The sequence below is a fragment of the Marmota marmota genome, unplaced genomic scaffold (genome assembly GCF_001458135.2).
Source record: "Marmota marmota marmota unplaced genomic scaffold, marMar, whole genome shotgun sequence".
Taxonomy (NCBI): Eukaryota; Metazoa; Chordata; class Mammalia; order Rodentia; family Sciuridae; genus Marmota; species Marmota marmota.
The window spans coordinates 19,146,295-19,171,855 of NW_025999949.1; the positions used below are offsets into that span (position 1 = coordinate 19,146,295).

A 25,561-nucleotide genomic window follows, 5' to 3' on the forward strand; every position below is an offset into this window, starting at 1 on the left:
GCCTAGAAATTTTCAAAAAAGGGAGTACCACACAGTACATTACAACTCTCCGAAGAGAACATTATTACAACTGGAAATCAAATATCTAGCCAAGGACATGACATCAAATAAGATAGTTCTGACTAATGAATATAATGAGAGTCAGAATAAAATTTTATAATAGCTTTAGAATCATAGAGTTTTCTGGGCGTGGTGGTGCACATCTATAATCCCAGCGGCCCGAGAGGCTGAGACAGGATGATCATGAGTTTAAAGCCAGCCTCAGCAACTTATTGAGGTCCTGAGTAAATGAGAGCCTGTCTCTAAATAAAATATAAAAAAGGGCTGAGGATTTGGCTCAGTGGGCAAGTGCTCATGAGGTCAATCCACAGTATTCCCCCACCCCCAAAATCTGAGCTCTACTGTGTTGTAAGCCTGTTCTAAAACATACTATAACAAAAATTTTAATATTTAACATTTAAAATGGTTTTTTAAAATTATGATTTTCATAGGCTGGGTAACTATTAGCGGGAGAAAACAACAGATATTAATGATGTTTCTTTACTAAAAACTATTATAACAATATTGATATCCCTTCTCTTACTATCATTATTTCTCAGTAATGCAAGAAAAGTTTGCAGAAAAGTAGAGAATGCCTGGGTATGTGAAATATTGTTAAACAACATTCAGTTTTGACTTATATAAGGGGAGGCTACATGTTGGCTTTATATTTATGAAAATTTGTGAATATCTCATACTTCGATGGGAAGATATTTACAAAATCCCTAGATCATTTGTAAAGATAAATTCTAAAGTTGTCAGGTGCTCACTCAGCACAGAAACTAGAACACAGTGGATTCCTAATAAATGTTTGCAGAACAGAATGGAATTTTTACTGAAATAAGCTTTTCAAATTTCCTCACTATTACAGAAATGGATAAAATTATCAAAGAATGGATAAGATTGATGTAAAATGAGGAATTAAAGTTGTTAATTAGGCATTACATGTAAAACCAGGAAGAGAGAGAAGTGCCTCCTTGAATCTACACATAGAGCGTAATCCATAAATTTTATGTACCTGAAAGTAACTTAAGAGTACTTTGCAAATTCTTCAACCCTAAATATTTCAGCATGTATCTCCTAAATATAAGGATAGTTTCCCATACAACCATGTTACAATTTCATATTCAGGAAAATAAACATCAATGAAAAAGTTTTTTTAATGTAATACATAGCATATATTCTAACTTCCCAAATTGGTCTAATATTGTCTTATATAACTTTTTGCCAATCCAAGAGCTAGTCAAGGATTATATGCTTCATTTAGTTATTCTATTGTTTACTTTTCTACCTACTCTCTAATCTGAAGAGTTGCCCTATCATTTTTCTTCAAGAAATTAGCAACCAGAGATATGAAAAATTGTGCTCTAACTGTATAATAAGAATTGTAATGGGGCTGGGGTTATAGATCAGTGGTAGAGTGCTTGCCTAGCATGTGTGAGGCACTGGGTTTGATTCTCAGCACCACATGTAAATAAAGATCCATTGACAACTAATATTTTTTTAAAAAAAGAATTGTAATGTATTCCACTGTCATATGTGAATTAAAAAAATAATAAAAAAATAAAAGCATAAAAAAGAAATTGGCATTTTAAAGAGTTCAGGTCAATTATGTTTCAGAATGTCTTGAATTGGGATTTTTCTGATTGTTTTGTTATAATAAGATTCAGGCTAAGCATTTTTTGCGAATGTTATATAGTTTATATTGAATCTTCAGTAAGAGGCACATGCTGTCAGTTTGTCCCATTTCAAAGAATACATCGGATCACTTGGTTACCGTGGTGTCCAACAGACTTCATTAATGCAAAAGTATCTTTTCCCTTTCAAATAATTGGTACTCTGGGATTGGCTAACTTCGCTTAGCATTATCTTCTCCAACTCCATCCATTTACCTGCAAATGCCATGATTTTATTCTCTTTTTATTTCTGAGTAATATTCCATTGTGCATATATACCACATTTTTTAATCCATTCATCTACTGGAGGGCATCTAGGTTGGTTCCACAGTTTAGCTATTGTGAATTGAGCTGCTATAAACATTGATGTGGCTGTGTCTCTACAGTATGCTGTTTTTAAGTCCTTTGGGTACAGACAGAGAAATGGGATAGTTGGGTCAAATGGTGGTTCCATTCCCAGTTTTCCAAGAAATCTCCATACTGCTTTCCATATTGGATATATCAATTTGCAGTCCCACCAGCAATGTATGAGTGTATCTTTTTCTCCACATCCTCGCCAACATTTATTGTTGTTTGTATTCTTGATAGCTGCCATTCTGACTGGAGTGAGATGAAATCTTAGAGTAGTTTTGATTTTCATTTCTCTAATTGCTAGAGATGATGAACATTTTTTCATATATTTGCTGATTGATTGTAAATCATCTTCTGAGAAGTGTCTGTTCAGGTCCTTGGCCCATTTATTGATTGGGTTATTTGTTTTTTTGTGTGTTTAGCTTTTTGAGTTCTGATATAAGGAGGCTGACTCATAGTGAGTAGGGACGGGGAGTATGGGAGGAATAGCCGAACTCTAGATAGGACAAAGGGGTGGGAGGGGAAGAGAAGGGGCATGGGGGTAGAAATGATAATGGAATGTGATGGACATCATTATCCAAAGTATATATTAGAAGACACAAATTAGTGTGAACTTACTTTGTATACAACCAGAGATATGAATAATTCTGCTCTATATGTGTAATGAGAATTGTAATGTATTCTGCTGTCAGAAATATAAAATTAATTAAAAAAGATTTAAAAAATAATTGGTACTCTGAAGCATAACATTTTGAAACTAGGCCATCTTTTACCCAATGGTTATAGAATATGCTGATAATGTAGCTTTTCTAATTCAATATTCCTTCCATGTTTTCTACATGACATTCTTCCATAAAGAACTTTTCCTTTTTCAGAAGAGAAGAAAAATCATAATAAATTTAAAAATAATTTTTGGACTAACATGGTGATTTTTGTTTTTCATGAATGCAATCCGTTATTATTACCATTTACTTCAGACTCACAAAGTCCTGAATTTGGTCAGTGGGCACCACCTCAAGCTGCCTGTGTTCCTTTGATACTTCTAAGTTTTTAAGCCTTAATTTCTGTTCCTATTATTTTACTATCATAAACAATACAGAAATGATAATCTTCTGCAGAGAATAGCACATGAACTGGTCACTAGTTATGCTCATTTCTATTGGTTATTTTATTTTCTGAATATGTAATATTTTAACATGGTAAAACCCTAAAATAGAAAAATTCTCTAAAACGTATTCTTTAAAAAAATCTCATCCTCTCCCCTATTCCTTTCCAATTCTTTGTATTCATACTTCAGTAAATAGCCAACTTCATTTTCTCATTTATTTTTCTGGTTTCTTTATGCAAAAAAAGAAGCAGATATGTACATCTGAGTGTAGAAGCACATTATGTATATAGCCAAAGAAAAGGTAGTGAGTAGTCTATATTATCTTTCACCTGTTTTTCATGTCTCAATATAACTTGGAATATGTTACTTATTGAGTTTCAGAAATACCTATTATTTTTAAAAATAATTGCACAATACTCAATTATCTGGATATAGCAAAGTTTATCCACTTTCCTCAATAAGCATTATTTATATTTCTTATTGCATTATAAATAAGGTGAAAAATAATTTCATACATGTGTATTTTTAGGATAAATTGCTATAAATGAGATCGCTGGATCAGGGGAGAATCTTTTCATTTATGCACTTTGGTCAAAGATTACCTAATTTACGGAATGACAGTAGGTTGTACATATTGTATTCCCATGAGTAAGTGCAAAGTGTGTTTCCCTGTGGCCTTGATGGTAAAATGTTTCATTTCAACATTTACCAGTTCATTTCTAGGGAAAATGGTACATTTATTATTATTTAAGTAGTGTACTGTTCAACTTAACTACCAAACATATTTAAAACATTGATACTTGAGCCTATCTTGTCAATGGAATAAATATTCATTAATAATATTTATTCTAAAAAATCTGTGAAGTACAATCAGAAATAGGAGTTTAAATTTCTGTGATTTTTGTGAACCTTAAATGATGATACTGTACCTGAACATGTTATATCAGAGGTAAAATGACTAGTGGGGAATCACTGTACTTATTTGTATAAAGCAAAGGCAATAAATCAATCCTGTTTAAAAAGTATGAATAATCTACTCACTATGAATAATTACTTACACATTGCTTAAGCTTATATGAAAGAACATAAGTAGCTTGAACAATCACTATTACTTGATATTCTGTAATAAACTTCTATATTATTTTTCCAGTACAACTATAAGGACAACAATTATAACTTGATATTCTGTAATAAACTTCTATATTATTTTTCCAGTACAACTATAATGACAGCAACTATTCTTAGCAACTGCCAGGCCCTATATTAACTCTACAATTAGATTATTATAACCTTTACAATAAATTTATGAAATAGGTATTATGTTCATTTCACAGTTTACAAAACAGGGGAAATAAGTAACTAGTCCATGTACATACAGTCAAAAAATAATGGGACATGAATTCAAATCCAGGCAGTCTGACTCCAGAGCTTACACTCAAAATATTTTATTAAAGAACCTCTAGTGTTTCACTAAATTATTACTATTGAGGAAAATTATCTACTTTAATAAATAAAAATATACTTTTTCGGGGGTTGGGGGATATAGCTCAGTTGGTAGAGTGCTTGCATGCATAAGACCCTGGGTTCAATCCCCAGCACTGCCAAAAAACAAAACAAAAAACTTTTTCTTCCCCAAGTACTTTTTAGTTGAGTAAATTCTGAGTAAGAACAAGAATTCTAAAGTTAAATCACAGGAAAGAATTAGCAACCACAAAGTTATTAATTCATGATTTATTGGAAGTTTGCCACTGGTCACATAGAAAGTGAACTAAGTTAATACTGTTTTTCATTGTTAATGAAATTATTAATGAGCAGTTCAATTTAACAGGGGCTCTCATAGTTCCTTGTTCAAAATAATGCAGTTACTAACAACAACAAAAACAGATCTTATAAGATTTTGAGTTTTAGTTCAACCATGGCTCACTTTATGGTTTAAGATAGGAATAATAGTTACTTTACATATACAAATTAAATTACAAAGATGTGTCAGAAGTTGAGATAAAATTATTGAAACTAAGTCAATGGCAATTATTTGAAATAAAGAGAAAATGTTTAGGAAAGGTATCATTACCAAAGACCACTGACTTACCTCATCTGGAAAAAGATGCAACCTTTGCATCATTGTTCTTCTGTGAAGGTTTTTTGGCAGCATGCCATAAATAGCTAATTTTACAATCTGAAAAACAGATATACCTAGAACTCAGTAAGAAAAATCTGACTTGGGAAAGAAAACAAGCAAACACAATTACAGATGGCGATGAAAACTAGTGGCTAAGATTCAGCATAAATACAGAAAAGAAACAGACCTAGTAAATATGTTGAAGCAAATAAAAAGGAACTTGTTACTTTGTACGTTATTCTTTAGGCTTTATTTGTTTATTGTTTATTTAGGAAAAAAACAAAGAGAAGAGATTAAAAATAACCCATGTATGTGCCAACTTTAGACAGCATAAGAATGTCTCTAAGCTTATAAAAGAACCCATGGCTCAAGTAATCTATCACACAAGTTAGAGGACTTTAATCTTGGCAGCAATTAAATAAATGGTTAAATTGAAAAAAAAAATCATGCTTAACATTAGTTGAAAAGTTACTATATGTACAGTGGTCAGTGTATTATCTTTTAAATCTTATTTATGATGTTGTGAAGTAGGCATTATAATTAGTTTCATTTTACAGATAAGAAAACAAATAGTGAAAATAAAGAGATTCTCCAATTTTATATATCTAACAAATGGTGGTACAGGAATTCAAACCAACCAGTTTCATTCCCAGAACAGACACATAGTACCTGCGATCATCTCTGTAACCTATCAAGATGACAAAGTCCCTTTCCCTTCCATACCAGTTCCCAAGATGGCAAACTAACTTTTCCATGATTTATTTCCCCCCTTTTAAGTTATTCTCTTTGTTGGTCTGAATGTGATTTTATGTGTATTTGGTATAGAAAAGGCCTCACCCTTTAAGCCACAATCTCCTGGGGGCCTCCTATATACAAATATTTGTAGTATACAAATATACTGCAAGCTCTTCATGAAAGTGCTGATAGAGACTTTTGGAGTGCTAAATTGATTTTTATCATTTATATTTATATTTCAAGAGTATAATTTTATGTGTGTTAATGCACTAAATACATGTTAGAATTTAGTTGCATTGTATGAGAATTTCTTATTCCCTTTCTTCTCTCATCAAATCAGACGACAAAGCCTTAGTACAGACTGAAGCTAATGGCATATCATACATGTTTTCTGTTAGTGCTGTTAATACTTTATGTTCTAGAGAATTCAATGTAGATTTATACTGTTAAAAGCAATTAAAAATTCATTTCCTCCAACACAGAAGCTTTGGACAAGTGCCACCAGTGGTTAGTGGCTACCATACTTGACAATGTGAACAGAACGGTTCCCACCATGGTGGGAATTTCTATTGGAAAGCACTGATCTAGATATTACTTTTTAAATTTTTTTCATCTTTTAAAAGTCGTAAGTACAACTCAAAATGTTAAGACTACTCAGCATCTTTTCTGGATAAGCAAGTTGCTAAATCCTCTGAATATCTTTATAATAGTAATTGTATTGGTAAAGTTATATGACATTTGGTTTTCATGATCGTAAAATTTTGTTGTATTTATCTGAATTAACAAGTTAATATTTTAAAAACATTTTTATTAGTTTATTATAATTATATATAAACAGATGGATTTCACTGTGACATATTCATACATCCATATAACATAATTTGCTCCATTTCATTACCCAGAACTTCCCTTTTCCCTCCCCTCCTCCTCCTTCATACCCTCCGTCTACTGATATTCTATTTATTTACTTTTTAAAAAACTGGCGATTATAAACCAAACAAAAGTGTGGTTTATTGTGATATATTCATAAATGCACATAGCACACTCAGTTTCATTTTACTGTTCATTTTCTATCCTTTCCCCTAGATTCCATTCCTCTAATCCACTGTTGTCCTTCTATTTTCATGAGATCCTCCTTTTTATAAACCAATGCTGATTACAAATTATAGCTACCAGCAGAGTTTATTGTTTGAGACAAACACAGTGTTTGAACTGGAAGTAAGATGAGTGACCTCTTCCTTAACAAGTAATTTTTTTTTTCAAAATACAAGAGAAAAAACAAACAAAAAAACTTTTATGAAGTAATAATGCAAATGAATTTAACCCTGAAATATTTTCTAATCTTCATTATTCTTCAATGCATTTCAATTTTTGTCCATAAAAATGATTTGAAACAATTTCTACTAATGTTATTCAATGTCAAAAGTTGGACTATACTGCCTCCTAGTGTATAGCTAATATGCCTGAATGAAGCAGAAACTAAATTTTAAGCTTAAAAATATTTATAAAGGAATAAAACTGTAATTTGTTGTAAGACATGGTATATATATTAGTAGCCTTTATAACAAAATTTTAACACTTTAAATGTAAGTCAAATTAATAGACTACAATGACCTGTAATAGTCTAAAAATACTAGTTATGGAGTGGAATATTAAGTATTCTTCAAGAAGCAACCTCTAAGCACATTTTCATAAAATAGATATGAATGATACAAAACAGTAAAACATAGAACTTGTAAATGGTATGTCAGGCATCATTATAGTAAAATAATCCTCCCCTACACTTAACCAAGAAAATTTTGGGCAGTACTACAAACAAATGATTGTGTGTGTGTGTGTGTGTGTGTGTGTGTGTATTCACTATTTTGGGGTAATAAAATAGAATATCTTCAGAGTCTAACACTCTTGCTCATTTATGAATGTATTTAAATAAAAAAGCTAAAATAGTCCATAAAAATGGAAAACACTCTCTCTATCCAGAGTATAGTTTAAATGCCAGGTTTATTGAGAATTTCAAAAGGAAAAATAAATTGTAAAACAAATAGAAAGTTTGGTTTTATTCATATTGAAGATTGATATATGGGTTAGCACTTCTCCCTGTATATAACTCAAACGAAAGATAAAGTAATAAATACTTTAGTAATCTCATAAATGTAGATATTATCCAGAAAGACAGTATCAGGGGGTATAGTGGAGAAATTAAAATTTGTTGAAAAGTCTTTGCTGATAGGTAGTTTTCACTGTGAGTGTGACCTCACAAGGTTTTAAGGCCCAAAATATACCTTTTTATGGGAATCAAGATCTTAAGTCTAAAGTTCAGCTTAAAGAAGTCTTAGGATGATAATAACCCTCTGCACTTTACAGCAACTAAGTAAATCCTTTTTTAAAAAAATTAATTTTTAACATGTTTCAAAGAATTCTCAGAGATGAAATTCCAAGATACTTAAGTGTATCAAGTATCCTGAACAGACACAATAAACTGAAGATCCACAACGACCACAAATATTACAGTCAGATATAAATGTTAAGAATATGTACATTATGCTTAAAGAAATATAATAGGGAACTAAAATATGAAAAATTGACCAGGAGACTATCAAAATTGATCAACAAATTTGAAAAAGAACCAAATAGTAAAACTTCAAGAAAATAAAATAAAAAATAATTCAATGAAAAGATTAATTGAATTAGACACAGGTGAAAAGATAATTAGAGAACTGGTACGTAGATCTAAAGAAATTATTGAAACTGCAGCAAAGAGAGAGGGAGACATAAAATATGAGAGGTATGAGTCATGCACAATAAAATGCAAAAAATCTAAGTATAATCAGTTTTTCAAAAGGAAAGAAAAAACAGTAAAGAGACCAAATACTAAAAGATGTAAGAGCTAACAAATTTCTAGAACTGAACACAGTAATCCTCAAATAAAATACACAAGATCCCAAAAGAAATACATGAAAACCGAAGCTAAAAAAAAAAAAAGGAATAAGATTTTAAAATTATGCAGAAAGACACAGTACATACAAAAAAATTAACATCCTACTTATCCATACTAAAAATAGAAATCTATGTAAACAGTAGCTTCATAAAGCTGAGAAATAATGTTCATCCTAGAACTGTATATGCAACTGATCCTCTGTATTAGTAGGTTCTACAGATTCAACCAACTGTGGGTTGACAATATTTCAAAGAAAAAAAATCACAACTACAAAATTTTATTCTGATCATTGTAAGACAATACAGTATGCCAACTATTTACAAAGTATTTACATCCTATTAGGTATTATAAGCAATCTAGAGATGATGTCAAGTATATGGAAAGATGTGCATAGGTATATGCAAATACCAGGCTATTTTATGTAAGGGAGTTTAGCATCTGCAGATATGCTTATCCATGGATATCCTGGAACCAATTCACAATGGATACCAAGGGATGACTGTATAACAAAATTATCTTTCAAGAATGAAAGTAAAAATAAAAAAGACAGTTTTGACAAAAAAAGATGAGTTCAGTATTAGGAGAATATAACCATAGGAATGTCAAAGGGAAGTATGCATGGAAAGGAAAATTGATCCCAGAAGGAAGGATGAGTTACAATAAGAAATTATAAGCAAAGAAAATCATTAAAAAATTGAAAGCAGGATAAAACAATAACAAGAATGTTAAACTGAAAGAGTTTTAAGAATATAGAAAGCAGGTAGAAGAATATAGAATATAGAAAGAAAAGAATAACATAATATTTACCCAGGGGGGAAAAAAGAACACAAGTGGTTAAAAGTATAGACTTCTCAGTTGAATGAAATCACCTTTGCCTCCCTTTTGGCTGTGATCCTTGCCAAGTTTCTTTACCTCTCTGAACCATGATTTCTTACTCTATAAAATAGGACTATGACATGGGTGAGCATGAAAATTAAAGGAAATTGTGCATGTAAAATTGTAACAATAAATGCATGTAAATACATTGGTAAATGAATTAAATATAATTTAAAATGAAAAAAAAAAAAGAAAGCACGTAGGCTAGGAGGGAAGGTGGGTATTAAAAATGATTTAAAGTCTTTGATTTGATTAAGAGGAAGGTAACGATACTGATTAACCTTAGACTTACAATAAACAACTTGAATAAATCCAAAAGAAGACAAGGGAAGGAAAATAAAATAAGATCTAGTTCCATGATGCTTACCACAAACACACCTATAATAGGAAATGGTAAAATTTAAACAATGGCAAAAATATATGAGGCAAACATACATGAAAAAAAAGAGTCTGCTATACCTATACTCTCAGAAAAAAACAGATTTCAAAGTAAAAATCATTACTGAAGACAAAGAAGTTCAGTACACATTGACCTTGATTTATTCTTTACAAAAATTATATATAATTTCAAACTTAAGTTTATCTAACATTAAGTCTTCAAACTATACAAACAAAAAAATTGACAAACCTATAAGGAAAAATGACTAAATCCACAAATTGAGATTTTATCAATACATTAAAAATTAGAAAAACAAAAGAACTCTTTCAGATAAATAATAAAACAAGAACAAAAACAAGCCAGTAAGAATATGTGGCTGGAGCAACACACTTAGCATACTCGATGAAATATATATACATACACATAGAAGTACACACATCTCTCTCTCTCTCTCTCTCTCTCTCTCTCTCTCTCTCTCTCTCTCTCTCTCTCCCCCCACCCCCTCAAAGTATNATCCCCATTATGGATCAGCATCCTCATATTAGAGAAAACATTCAGCATTTGTTTTTTGGGGGATTGGTTTATTTCACTTAGTTTAATAATCTCCAACTCCATCCATTTACCTGCAAATGCCACGATTTTATTCTCTTTTATTGCTAATATTCCATTGTGTATATATGCCACATTTTCTTTATCCATTCATCTACTGAAGGGCATCTAGGTTGGTTCCAAAGTTTAGCTAACGTGAATTGTGCTGCTATAAACACTGACTTGGCTGCATCCTTGTAGTATGCTGTTTTTAAGTTCTTTGGGTATAAACCAAGGAGTGGGATAGCTGGGTCAAATGATGGTTCCACTCCAAGTTTTCCAAGGAATCTCCATACTGCTTAGTCATTCATCCATTTATTATGGGCAATCTATCACTGCTTGATTTAAAAAAGAAATAGCAATGAGCCAGAATAGTTCATGGTCCCTGCCATATTAGGCCAACTGTATAAGCTAGGGGTTAAATCTAAGGAAAATGGTGGTAGACCAATTGGTCTCTAAAGTCAAGTTCATACTATAAATAGGTAATGAGTTTTGGCCACTAAGAGTCACTTGTTGGCTCCAAGTAATAAAATACTTCATTGTGTTCAGATCAAATATTATATGTAAAATGGATGAATTAGCAAATTAAACTAGGTTTTGTCAGTAACTCCTAGTATAAATTTTAGGCAATTCATTTTACCTGTCTATATGATTTTACTAAAAAGAAAAAAAATCTGCCATATATACTTCACAATATTTCTAAAAGTCAAATGAGAAAATATCTGTATAGAAGAACAAAGTTTCAATTATTTTTAGGAAAAAGGTTAAAATTGGAAAGTCAGAAAAACTTAAGATTAAGTAAGTGTGATTCCTTTCACGAGATTTTCTTTTAAGAAAATATAAAAACATTTTAAAGACAACTTAAGAAATCACATTGTGGGAATAAAACTTAAGAAATCAAATTTAGAAGTTCTCTGAGAAAGATGGGCACTTTTCAAACTAATATTATTTTATTTGCTTCATGGTATTTCAGTTTTAGTAAAACTGTCTAGACTTCTATACCTGTAATCTTTCTATCCATGGAAAAATATTTTGTAGCTTCTATGCTAAAGAATCTCTATTTGCTACTGGAATGGCAAATTCTAAAGCATAACACCATTTATGCTATATTTTAGGAGCTTGGATTTCATCCTAAGGATCTGGAAAGCTAATGCAAAATTCTGAGTAGGGGAATGACTTCAGTAATGCAATAGTCAGTCGATTTTTACTAGCAAAAAAATAACTACATTTCTTTCTCCACCACAAGACACCTGGATGGATTAAGGGAAAATTGTTTAAATTGTTTGCCATGTGCTTTTTTCATTAAAATAAATCAAATAAACATTTTCTGAATGCCCATTATGCTGGGTACTGAGGATGCACAGATAAATATTATAGGATTCTATTCTCAAGAAAAATGAGGAAATAAATTCTGTTGGAATGACTAGTAGTAAGCTGTATCTCTAACTCATGAAAATATATTTGAGGCTGGCCTCAAACTTGTAATCCTCCTGCCTCAGCCTGATAGTAGCTGGGATTATAGGCATCTTTCACTGTGCTTGACATCAGAGATTTATTTTAAATAATCTTGATTATTATAAATCATATAGTACACTACTGTACAGTGACTAAAAATAATACATACCAAAAGGTTCCCTGATAATCTTATATTAAGTGAATAAAAATATAAACTTTTTATATATAAAAATGTTAAATCATGGGATCAGAAGTAAATTTTATTCCTTTTTTAAACTTTCCACATTTTCAAAAATTAGAATATTTTAAAAAATTTTACATGTGACTCTACTTTGTGTTCAACCAGAGACATGAAAAATTGTGCTCTATTTGGTAATATGAATTGAATTGCATTCTGCTGTCATATACAACAAATTAAAATAAATAAAATAATCAAAAAATTTTACAATTATAAGTTAAATTTTGAATACATATTTATAACAGTGTTATGAGCATAATAAAGTAGTCTGTACAAGGTTTAAGTAAAGAGCCAATAGAAAAAAACAGAAAGTGATTAACTCTATGGACAGTGAGAAAATAGGGAATGTATCCCAGAAAAGATGACATCTGAACCAGTTTCTAATGGTTAAATATGAAAGTTCATGAGAAAGATAAGATGAAATTACATTCCTGCCACAGCAACACCACAAAGGCAGAGAGATAAGCAATAGCAATTTGTTGGCTAAAAGAAAAGGTGATCAAACAGCAGCAGTTATGCAGTGCCGCTCAGTTTTTATCTATCAGTGAGAAAGCACTACTGACAGGGACAGACACTACCAGTGATGTAAACACTCATTGCTCACCACTGGCTGTTGTTATTTCCCTTCCTTTGCAGTAATACCACACAGTAATTCAGAGCATTTTGTGTCAATAATTTCCTTTAGGCTTTTATCACATTTTGTTATTCTGACTTTTTTATTATTTCCCAATTATCTCTTGATTTCATAGAATTTGATTTATATGTAGAGATTTGCCAATAGCAGAAACTACTATGAATGCTAGTTTTTTGTTAAGTTATGTAAAGATTTCAATAATGTATTTTAAGGTGAAGAATGGGCAAAGGCTGACTCAAGAAAGCAAAAAAGTTATGCAAGAGATGAAAAGAAACATACCAGAACACCAGAGGTGAAGGTGCAGTTAGAAACAAAAAAATGATTTTGATCAGGAATGGAAGATCAACATTTAGCACCAAAATTTAGATGATAATATAAAAGGTATGCTTAATTAAATGTGTCCTTCATCTGAATCTGTGGATTAACCAATACATTAGACAACAAAATTAGATCTCAAAATATCTCGACAGGGTGAAGATAAAATTTTACAACGAGCAAAGTTAAGGTCTTGCAGTTGAATTAAAATAACTAAAACACATAAGAAGGAAAAGACATAATTGAACAGGACATGTTTGAAAAAGACTGAAGAATTTTGGCTAATAGTTTTAGCTCCATGAATCATATTAGTCACAAGACTTTGAAGAACAATTCTATTGCAACGGAAGAGGGAGTTTTAGTTTTAGACTAAGAAGGAAGAGTCACATTGTACTTGCAAACCATGAGAACACATCCATGTGAGTATTTATTTAAGAGATATTGACAAATAAGAATGTATTTAAAGAGTGACCATTCCTTAAACTTCTTGTGAAATTTCATCTGTTCAAGATGGTTCTGGAAACAGCAGTAAGATGAATTATAGAAAGCAGAAAGCAGTTAGAAGACTGACTTAAAAATGAGAATAATTTTGATTAGAGAAGTTACATAAAAAGCTTGTAGGAAGCAAATAGTTTTGGTAGTAGCTAATATTTGGCATAATTTTGTGTTCGTTTTGATTGAGTAACTTATACATGTAACAAGAGTATAATTAGTATTTTATTAAATGCTAATTTTTTGAAAATACCCTTTTTCCTTTTAAATAAGAGTGACAGCTAAAGTAATACCTTTTAACTATTTTCCTTGACAATGGCAAAGAAATCTTACCCAGTATGTGAAGAGTATACTTTTTGTTCCCATTTGTTTCCAGAAAATGCAATGTGTCTTGTGTTTATTATGACAACGTGATCTCCACAGTCACCTAGATTTAAAAAGCCGTAAGAGAGACTTTGTGTGAAAAATCAAAACTTAAGAAAGGTAAGTTATCAAAGCCTAAACAACATATAGAAAAATAGAAAGCAAATCATAATGCAATATCAAAAATCCTTAAACAGATTTCTGTTTCTTTTTATATAAACCCCAAGTGTTTTAAGTAACCCCTAAGAGTTGGCTGATTATTTGGAAAACCTCAGCACTGGACGGTAAAAGAAATTGAATAAAGATGCCAATAACAACAATGTATGTTTTTTAAAGGTAAACTACTGTTTTTTTATTAATCTCCCCATAATAATTATACTTCACTAAAAATGTTTATATTAGTACCTTTAAATATTTGACATAAACTTTTCCTTACAAAGAGCAGAAAAAACTGAAATCAATATGTATATAAACATAAAAAGTGTGTTCTACCAAGAAAACAAAACTCATTGAAAACAAATGTGAAACATTATAATTATAATATTTTTTCAAATTTAAAGAACATAAAGTACTATGATTTTATGTATAACTACTGCCACAAGATTTTTTTCAATCACATGTAACTTATTATTTAAAGTGCAACTCTCAATTGTGACTATAGACATAGCTGACAGGATGTATGACCTGAAAATCAAAATATACATACATCTGAGAAATGTCAGAGTCTATGCAAGGGCAGATTCAGAGACACCTGTTAAGTGTCGTAGAAGTCTCAAGTTCTTCTAAAATATGCTTTATAATCCTTTCCACTGATTAATAATTAATCCACTCATTGCTTATTACATACTAACTAATTTCAGGTAGTATTATTAATGCTGGGAATATAGCAATGAATTACTGAAATCCCCATTGTTAATGAATCCTATGTTCTAGTGGAGGGAGTTAGATAACAAAGAAACAAATAAATACATATACAACATGGTAGGAGCTAGTACAAATAGGGGGATAGACAGTAATGGGCTAGTGGCATTATTAATCGGTACACTTTTCCCCCATAAACTTGGGTTTTCATTTCTCTTGGATAAATTTCCAGGAGTGCAATTACTACATTATATGGTAAGCTCAAGTTTAGTTTTATAAGAATCTGCCACTCTTTATCTAGAGTATCTGTACCATTTTACATTTCCACCAGCCATATGAGTAATCCCATTTCTCTACCTTCTCATCAGCATTCATTATCACTTTTTAAATTTTAGTTATTTTGATAGATATATGTTGATATCTCATGGTTTTAATTTGGTTTCCCTAGTGGCTTAATTGAACATCTTTTCACATGCTTATTTGCCTTTTGTTCATGTATTTCAACCATTTTCTAATTACATTTTTTTAAAACTGAGTTTCCAAACATCATATAATATACTGAATATGTGTATGTATGTGTACATATATTCACACACATATATATATACACATGTATATATATGACATGTATATACACATATTCTAGATACCAGTCCTTTTTTCGCTATGTGGTTTACAAGTATTTTCTTCCAATCTGTGGCTTTTCTTTTTATTCCCTTCCCATAGTCAAATCCTTGTAAGCTCTTTGCTTTAGCACATTGGTTTTTAAACTGCACTTGATAGTCTTAGGGTTCTTATAATGTACTTCAAGGATGAGGGGACAAGTACAGCATTGCTTTTATATATTATAAGATTTGGTGTAAGAAATGTTGAAAAACCAGCTATTGCAAATTAATGATAAAAAAAAAATAAAGGTTGGCTTTGGCTTTTATGTCTGTTTACAATTTGGAAGGACAAATATCCAGATGCCTACATAAGTATTATTTTGGGCATTCCTGAACTTGTGTGTACCCAGTGTGACAGGTGATCACATAGGTTACCATAAAGTCTGAGTGTAAAGACATTGTGAGAGTACAAAGCATGTTGATAAAATTTACTGCCAATTTTCAATTATTCACTTGCAAATGAAGTAAATATTACAGATACAAAATGAGGCAAAAATCTTCTTCAGCACTTTGTAGGATGATATTTAGGGGTGAGGTGAAGTATAAGTATGCAATTTAGATTACAAAATTAAATGATTTGGTAGTTAACATTTGAAATAGACTGACTAAATATTAAGATAAAAAATATGTTAGGCAGCTCTATAAAACCATCATAAACTTACAAGACAGAATACTAGAGATTATTTAAATTTTAAGTCTGATCTTTGCTGAAATACATGGTATTTATAACGTTAACCTTTAAGAATTGCAAAACTTTTATTTCATTCCATTTAGACGGGATATTTTAAGATAATCTAAAGTTACTTTAATAATGCTAAAGAAAGGTTTCCCTCTGCTTCTTTTAAACTTTCCTATAGTTCTTCTCAGTGAATCAGGTGTTGAAGTCAAAGGAGCAAAGTCCTCATGAGAATAAGTCATACTCCATAAGTCACCATGTGCCCTTCTTTTGATTTACTAGTCAAAAATTAAACATGTTGGAAAAGTTCTCAAGTCCCATTCAGAAGAACAGTTCTAGTTGATGGGAATTTTTTTCCTAGTTGACCCCCATTTCCAATAAAAATTAACTTTTCTATCTTGACCCCCATTTCCATTTCCTAGGAATCTGTATACCAATTTTCCAAATAAATACAGTGATTATGAGCCCATAATACACACTTAGTAAATGCTTATTAAACTTGAAAAAACCACAAAGAACTACACTATTAAAAGACATTATAGTTATAAATTGAAAGCTGCTTAAATTTTGTTTTTAGTGACATCTTGTGGTCATAAAAAGTTTTGCTGACATAAGTTACATATTCAATATAGATGAGACAAAAATGTAAATCAGTCTTTAAAAAGTAACTTTCTTTTTCATATAAAAGCTATTCTCCATTATTAGAAATGCCCTAACAAGGAGCCACAACAACTCTTCTAGTGTTTAAGCAGAATGCACATTCATCAGTATCTAAGGAGTACTTCTACAATAATGACTCCCTTGTAAGGAAGCAGAACTTTAACTGAGTGGACAGACAACAGCTATATTTGGATACAGAAATTAGGTGAAGATTACTTTCCCTCAAATTATGTATTATTTGCACTTTTTCAAGGTCAGTCTAAGTGATCTTATTTACTACTTGCTAATAGCATGCTAGGGAAAATCACCATATTAAAGAATTTACTACATGAAAAAACAGGAGTCTAAGTTCAGTATCAGTTCTACTATTGTATAGTTGAATGATAGCAAGAAAGAAACTTTATTCTTCCAATCTTAGTTTTCTCATCTGTCAGTGAGGTAGTTAAATAAAACGGCTGAGGTCCTAAAGAATTAAACAAACCTATAAATTGGTAATTCTATGACTGGTATTTTCCTGGTCTGTCAAAATAATATTTTTAAAATAACCAGAAATTTATTATTACTGAAAATATAAATCTGCTGATCACTGTTTTACTTTCAATATACAGTTCATCTCATTATACATGGGTTCTGTATTTGCAAATTTTCTAATTGTTAAAATTTATTGGTGACTCAAAAATCAATACTCATAATGTTTTTGTGGTCATTCATTGACATGCTTACAGTGGAGAGAAATGTGAGTTACTTAATGTGTGTGTTCCCAGCTGAGGGTAAACCCAGCAGTGCTCTACCTTCCTATTTCACCTTTTGCACTGTGAATAAGCATCCTTTGGGTAGTCTACTTAATGTCACATCTTTGGAGTTTGTGTATTTTTTGTTAGTGCTTTCACTGTTTAAAATGTTCTCCAAATTTGATAGTGTAGTATAGTATAATGTTCCTTAGTGCAAGAAGGCTATGATGTACCTTATGGAGATAAAATGTGTGCTAGATAAGCTTAATTCACTTCTGAGCAATAATGCTCTTGGTCATGAGTTCAATGTTGAAGAATCAATAATATATATATATATATATATATATATATATATATATATATATATATATATATTTTATTTTAAAGCTAACTTTAATTAGGTGTGGAGGCACATGCCTGTAATGCCAGCTATGTGGGAGGCTAAGGCAGAAGAAGTACAAATTTGAAGCCAGCCAAAAAAAAAATAAAAAGGTTGGAGATATAACTCAGTGGTACAGTGTCCTAGTACTGAGGGAAAAAAAATCATGTGTGTGTGTGTGTGTGTGTGTGTGTGTGTATAGAAACCTACATAAACAAAGTTACGTATTGACTGAAAATATACATAAAATGCAGTGCACTGACTATACTGACTGATGAAAAAGTCATATCCAGTGGCTACTCAGACGAACTTAAACCAATATTTCCCTTACAAGCAATGGTTCAGGATTTACTAGTCCAGCATTCAAGGTGATTTTATAGAACATAACTTTAGGGAATAACAAGAACACCTGTATTTACAAAATATCTATTTGAAAGTGTCACACCACAAACTATTTCTGATAAGCATCCTTTGGGTCACACATTGTACTAGATGCTTAAAAAACAAAGATTTAAAATGATAAAAATCCTTAGATTCATATACTTAATTGCATATTTTATAAAGTATGAGATTATTTTGATACTTTACTGAAATTTTCATTAAGTGGAGAAAAAGGTTAGAGTAGCAAGTATAATATGGAAAATCATAAATCCTTATTCTCACCCAAATCAAATCATTTCAAATGCCTATCCACCCCCCAGCTCCACAGATCCATAAATCTAATTTAGCTTACATGCCAAAGTTCTAGCTAAATGTATTTCTTTCAATTTCAGAACTCATATTTATGAATGCAAACAAACATACAACAATCATTTCTCACATTGCAACTGTATGTCAAACACTATTACAGGTTCTGGGGCTATAGCTGTAAATGAAACGGGCAAAGTTCCTATCTATTTGAAACTTATTTTAATGAAGGAAGGTAGATAATAAATACTCACATGTTAAGTGATATACAAATGCTTTTTTTTTTTCTTTAAAGAAAAAGCAAAGTAAACATTTAGAGAGTAAAAGGGGAAGCAGAGTGATCAGGGAAGGCTCACTCAGAATATAAATAATTTGAGTAGAAATTAGTAAGATGTGGAGGAATAAGCTATGTAGATATATGGGACATTCGGGCAGAGGGAACACAATGTGAAAAGGCCCTGAGGCAAAAACTGTTTGGTAGGCAAGTTAATGAAATAGAAACAGATCTGAGAGGTCCATTCAAGGAATGAGAGTTAGAAAACAATATTGGGAAATTAATAGGAACCACATTAACAGATCCTTGCAGGGCATTAGCAGAATTTGGGTTTTTAGCCTTTCATTTGGAAAAGATAACTCTGGTTGATCTGTGTAGAAAAGGCTACATGAAGGCAAAACATGATAGAAAGCACAATGGCTTAAAATCAATGTAGAAGGGAGAAATAATAAGAGGTGCCAGATTCCAGACATTTTTTTCTATTTTTTTAAGATAAATATTTTGGGGGGGGGCTCAAAATAGAGGAGTCACAAATGAAGCAAAAGAAAGGCTGCAAACCGTAATAACAAAATGAACACGGATGCTATTCATGGAGATGGGGAAAACTGGAAAGAAACAGGCTGGTCTGGGTACCAGAAATCAGGAGCAAGATTGTTCCAAATGGGCTTATTCATTAGAGAAGTCTACTAAATACCAAGGAAGATTTAGTTTGGAGAAATTGGTTATGAGTCTAGAATACAGGGAATGGATCAAAACTGAAGACACACAGTCGGGATGCATTAGCATACGGATGATTTTTAGATTCATGAGACAGAAATTGCTCACGTAATGAATGAGAACAGGTTCAAAGACTGAGCCTGTGGCACTCGCCCTTATTAGTGAAAGAAAAGTAATTGAGAGTTCAAAGAAAAGTGAAGACAGCAAGTGGACTGAGAAAGAGTTAATGTAGGACAAGAAACAGAAAATGGCATCTTGGGAAACAAATGAAGATGGTGTTTTCAGAAAAAAGTTCTCCATAAAAATTAGATTGGATTCCTCAAAAACAAGGAAAACAATAAGGATTTTTCAATTGGAAAAGTAACTAAAGGGATACAACAACTAATGGCAATAAATAAACCTTGGGGAGAATCCTAGTTCAAACATACAATAGCTATAAAAAAGCTCTTGACAAACTGGGTGCTTTTAATATGAACTATTTGCGCAGCTTAGGTCAGAGAATCACAAGTTGTAGGCTAGTCTGGGCAAGTTAGCAAGACCCTGTCTCAGAATAAAAATATTTTTAAAAATGGCTGGGGATGTAACTGAGTGGTAGAGTGCCCAAGGTTCAAACCTCAGTTACTGCGCACCCCCCATCCCCAGGAAAAAAAACAACAAAGAAAATTCTTGAGACAACTTTGGAAATGTAAAAATGGTGACATCAAACCACATAATTAAATTACTCTTTATCTTCTTAGGTGTATCAATAACATTTTGGTTACAGAGAAAAATCTCTCTATTCTTGGGCAATGTATCCTGAGGTATTTAGGAGATATAATGACATATGCAACTTATTGAAGGACAAATAACCTGAAAGAAAAATGGATAAATGACACACACAAGCATTTCAGATAAGGAAATTACAAAGGCCAAGGACTAAGTGAGAAGATACTGAGCCATTATTCATAATCAGGAAAATACAAATTAAAACTACAAAGAGTATTTCACATCTAGGAGTAGTTAGAAAGAAAGAATGAAAATATCAAGTGTTACTAAAGATGAGGAGTAATGTGGTATATTCTGCAGGCAGAATATCAAGTGTTTATAGCAGCATAGTTTTGAGAACTTCTGAGCACAGAAATTAGGTTTTGAATAATGCTAAGACTTGAAATTATATTTCTTTTATTGAAGAGATGTTTTGCTTCAACTGTGAATCGATTACCTTTGATAAAAGTACATTGTCAAATATGAAAAGAAAAAAAAAAAAGTCAGTAGCTTCCTACGATGTACCAGTAATTCCTGCCCTATGGATACACCTTGGGAAAACTATTCCACATGAACACTGGGGAAAGAGTACAAAAATATTGAAAGCAACATTATTTGTAATGACAAAAAATAAATAAATAATTAAAAGGAAACAATATAAATGCCAAATATATGGGTATTCATTTCATCATCATTATTAATTTTCTTTAAAATATACTTTATATGTTTACTATACATCACAAAAATTAAACAAACATGATCAATTGCAGCAAATGCTATTGACAGATCAGATGAGATGAGGAACAGAAAATGACATCAGGAGCCATCAGTGAGGTAGCACAGTAAATAGAATCAATTAAACCATCTATAAACTGAACTCTTCTAGAATGAAAGACAATTTTCTCTATTATTTTAGAAAAATCATAGAGCCAAGTGTGGTGGCGCATGCCTGTAATCCCAACAGCTGAGAAAGCTGAGACAGGAGGATAGCAAGTTCAAAGTTAGCCTCAGCAACTAAGCAAGACCCTACACAACTTAGGGAGACCCCATCTCCAATAAATAAATAAATAAATAGATGAATAGCTAGCTAGATAGATAGATAGGACTGGGGATGTGGCTTAGTGGTTAGTGCCCCTGGGTTCAATCTCTAGTACCCCCCGCCAATAAAGAAAGAAAAATGATATTAAAAAGCAAATCTACTTACTTGAAACAGTTAAAAATTAAGCTTTTGTGCATAGCTAGCTCTACACATATCTTCTCAGGAAAAAGGATTTTTCTAACAGAAGATTATTTCCCTTATTTTCAAAAACTCTATTTAAATGCATATCATCATGTGAAGAGCCACATATGAGATGTAATGTGCAAATCAGGATACTTCTGAGAATGAAAGGAGGGGCTACTGGTAATTTTGTCTGCCCAGTGGCATAAAGTGGGGTTCTGCCAAGAAAACTGGTCTGTTATGGCTCTTTCATAAATAATACAAAATTCAGTTTAGTGTGCTAGTAAGTTTTCAGAAAGAATAGAATCCTCAGGAAGAAAGGGGTCCTTTGTCAAAGTTCAGTCAAACTTCATCCATATTCTATTCTAGCATTAAAAGTATAGTTGTTATGATCAGGCTAAAGTGATACTTACTCAGTTGATGGTATACAGGTTTATGTAATCCTTGAAGTTTTATTGATGCTATGGCAGCAAGTTTACCAGGGGGCTGCATTTTCCCATCTAAGAGATACCATATTCGAGCAAAAGTGGCCCATTGCTTGAAAACACAGAAAAGAAAAAAATTAAAAATTAAATGAATTAAATGGAAATAACTATTTTTTACTATATACGATTATATATGTATTCTATAGTTAATTTCAACAACTACTTTGAAAGAACTATCATTAAAAAATTTTTGTTTTGTTTTCATTTCTACTTCTGAAAAAGGAAAGCCTTTCTATTATTCACATTATTTAGGTCAGTAGGTATATTATATTGAAAGCTGAGTGGCCAATTGGAAACTAAAGACAATTCAGGAATTCAATTCCAGGGTAAAGTTATATAAAACAATGTAGTTGGGAAAGGACAGCTAAGTTGAATGAATTTAAATTTTAAAGAATTGTCTTAAGCAGGGCATGGTGGCACATCCCCATAATTCCAGCAGCTTAGGAGGCTGAGGCAGGAGGGTCTCCAGTTCAAAGCCAGTCTTGGCAAAATCAAGGCACTAAGAAACTCAGTGAGAACCTGTCTCTAAATAAAATACAAATAGTGCTCTCCACAGACCTGCATGTCTGGGGATGTGACTCAGTGGTCCAGTGCCCCTGAGTTTAATCCCGGGTACCACCCCCTCCCCAAAAATTGTTTTATACATCTTTAGGTTGTTTCAGACATGTAGACCATTCTTTTTGTAGTATTCATCAGTGTCTTTAAACTCGAAGAAAATTCCATCCAGCAAGACCTCGACCAGATGATTTCATTATGCATATACACCAGAGATTAAACAATTCTGGGGGAAAAAAATGTAACTAGGCTAGTGGTTTTGTTTTAAATTATCACAAACTTCAAACTAGCCTATACCATAAGCAAAAGACCAATTTCCCCCCACCCATTGCAGACGAATAGTTTTATAGAAAAAAAAAACTTTGATAAAAACGTACAAATGCTGCCACAATGCAAAACTGTTATTAAAGTTTTAAAAAGAGTTACACTTCACTTCCTGTATTTATCTCACCACTGACAAGTAACAAACAGTCCCAGGAAAGAAGCAGCACTGGGCTAAAAGTCATCCAGGACTAACATATTCAAAAGTAACTCCTAACCTACCCTTCCACCTGAAACCTGCGTCAACTTCAGCCTTCCCTGTTTCAGTTGATGGCACACCATCCTTCCAGGTGTCCAAAACACAAAAACAAAAACATGAAGACATCCTTCTTACTTTGCTGTCGACCCACATTCAATGCTTCAAGAAACCCTCTGGGTTCCATCCTCAAACAAAACCTGATCATTTTTTAGCACCAAATTCCTGGCCTGGATTGTGCACCCTCTTGTGTAGTGTGGTTTATTGCAAAAACCTTGAAAAGGATTCTCAGCTTCTGCCTTGCACAGACCCGCATCTCTGTACAGATAGGGTGCTTCTCAGGACCCTGTCAGTTCACGTCTGACCCTTTGGATCAACTCTCCAACAGGTCCCCACTTACCATCTCTCTGACAGTCCCTCGGAGGAAGGGAGAAAAACATGAAAAACACTGACTGACAAAGGAGGGGACGAGTACCAAGACAGCAAGTGATGGTCGTCCTCACCACCCTCAGTGTGTATTTTCCCAAGAGTGGCTGCGGGTCTCGGTTTCCCTACCGAGTCACTCTCACTACTAATCCGCGGCTCTCCTTCTGCCAGCGTAATGAACACCAACCATCAAGGCACAACAGTCGGAACTCACCTGGGTTGCCCTAGAGAAACTCGACATCTTTCCCCACTGGCCGAAGCGTCCTTTTTTAACCCCAAGCTGAGCCGGGTCATCAGCAGTACTTGCCCGACGGGAAACGCATGTACCAAAGCACTTAAGTTCCTAGCTCGTCCAGCACTCTTCTGCTTCTTCTCACTTATGGATGCCCTCCAGTCTTCCCACAGTAACGATTTAGTCAAGGAAGAAAGAAAGAAGGCAGTTATTGATAGAATAATTCCCGAAAATAATTCCCAGTAACCTACGGAAACAGACGGAGGACACAATTTCCAAACGAGCTGAGCGGAAAAAGAAAGCCGGAAGTGCGTCAAGCGCGCGGCTGTTTTGAGACTTAAACCTGGGGGTGAGTTCTGAAGTAAGGGATGGATCGGTATCTGCTGCTGGTGGTCTGGGGGGAAGGAAAGTTCCCGTCGGCGGTCAGCGGGGAGACTGAGCGTGCACCAGAAGCGTCGTCGTTTGAGGGTACCGAGAAGCAGCCGGGTAAGCGCGGGGCTGAGAAACGGCGGGAATGGCTTGCGGGAGGAGATGTTTGCGTTTGTGATCTAGGGAGGGACAGAGGTCACCATAGGTCCCAGGAAGCTGCAAATCTGGGTGGGATAGATCTAATGAGGGCTGGGCAGTGTCCTCTTCATGGGAACAGAAGTACAAATTTGTGGATGCAAGATCCCAGGGCTCAAAAGTTCCTGGCACAGTAAGAATTTAACTGATCAAATCCTTTGTACCTTAATGGAATTTCTGGTCTTCGAAAACGTATACAATAAAGTAAATTTTTATGCCTTCCGTGTCCCACATACAGGCAATACAGTAAGGAACAAAATACAAGGTCTTACTGACCTTGAGCTTCCATTCTAATGGGAGGACGCTTATAACATCAACTAAGTTTAAACAAGAAATGATAAATTTTAGGCGATTTTAACTGCTTGACCTTGCGCTGCTTTTTGGTGCTTCTGTCTAGACTATTGTGTTTTACTTGTTTGTTTTGGTCAGGCAGTCATTTTGAGGGGGAAATGTACAAAGTGGGGTATAAAGTGTTGTGACAGATTTCCTGTTCTTTGCGGGAAATTTTTGATTTGTGCTAACTACTGGCATGCACAAATAGGGGCCTTTTTAGTTTGCTTGCTCTTGCTTTACTATATCAAAACATGAACAGATCTTGATCAACATGTAGTTATTTTGTGTACAATACATTGATTTTGAGAGTCACTGATAGTGAAATTAGAATAGGCCTATGTTATGTAACTTGAGCCATGGAGTTAGACTGTCTTTACTTTTTCAGACTTCACAGCAGCAAATGTTTATCACCTCCTGAAAAGAACCATTAGTACTTCAGTTAATCCAGATGATAGTACTTTCCCTGGTAAGTACAACATAAACCTCTCTTTTCTCTGGCACAACAGTTGTATTGCAATCAATTAATTTGC

At 32.9% G+C, this 25,561-nt stretch overlaps 2 protein-coding genes across 2 annotated transcripts in view; one reads left to right on the top strand and one right to left on the bottom strand.

Annotated features, from left to right (window-relative positions):
* Mrpl13 (mitochondrial ribosomal protein L13) overlaps positions 1–24,385 on the bottom strand; it is a 37,161-nt gene extending 12,776 nt beyond the window's left edge. Inside the window, exons 1-4 of the mRNA XM_048802403.1 lie at positions 24,117–24,385; positions 22,333–22,456; positions 14,276–14,370; positions 5,264–5,350 (exon numbers count right to left, since the gene is read on the bottom strand). Of these exons, the coding sequence (XP_048658360.1) occupies positions 5,264–5,350; positions 14,276–14,370; positions 22,333–22,456; positions 24,117–24,143 (333 nt within the window). The 5' untranslated portion in view covers positions 24,144–24,385. The remainder of the gene's footprint in view (positions 1–5,263; positions 5,351–14,275; positions 14,371–22,332; positions 22,457–24,116) is intronic.
* Positions 24,386–24,451: 66 nt separating this feature from the next.
* LOC107142890 (MDM2 binding protein) overlaps positions 24,452–25,561 on the top strand; it is a 75,432-nt gene continuing 74,322 nt past the window's right edge. The window contains 2 exon segments of the mRNA XM_015486424.2: positions 24,452–24,620; positions 25,417–25,497. Coding sequence (XP_015341910.1) covers positions 24,503–24,620; positions 25,417–25,497 — 199 coding nt within the window. The 5' untranslated portion in view covers positions 24,452–24,502.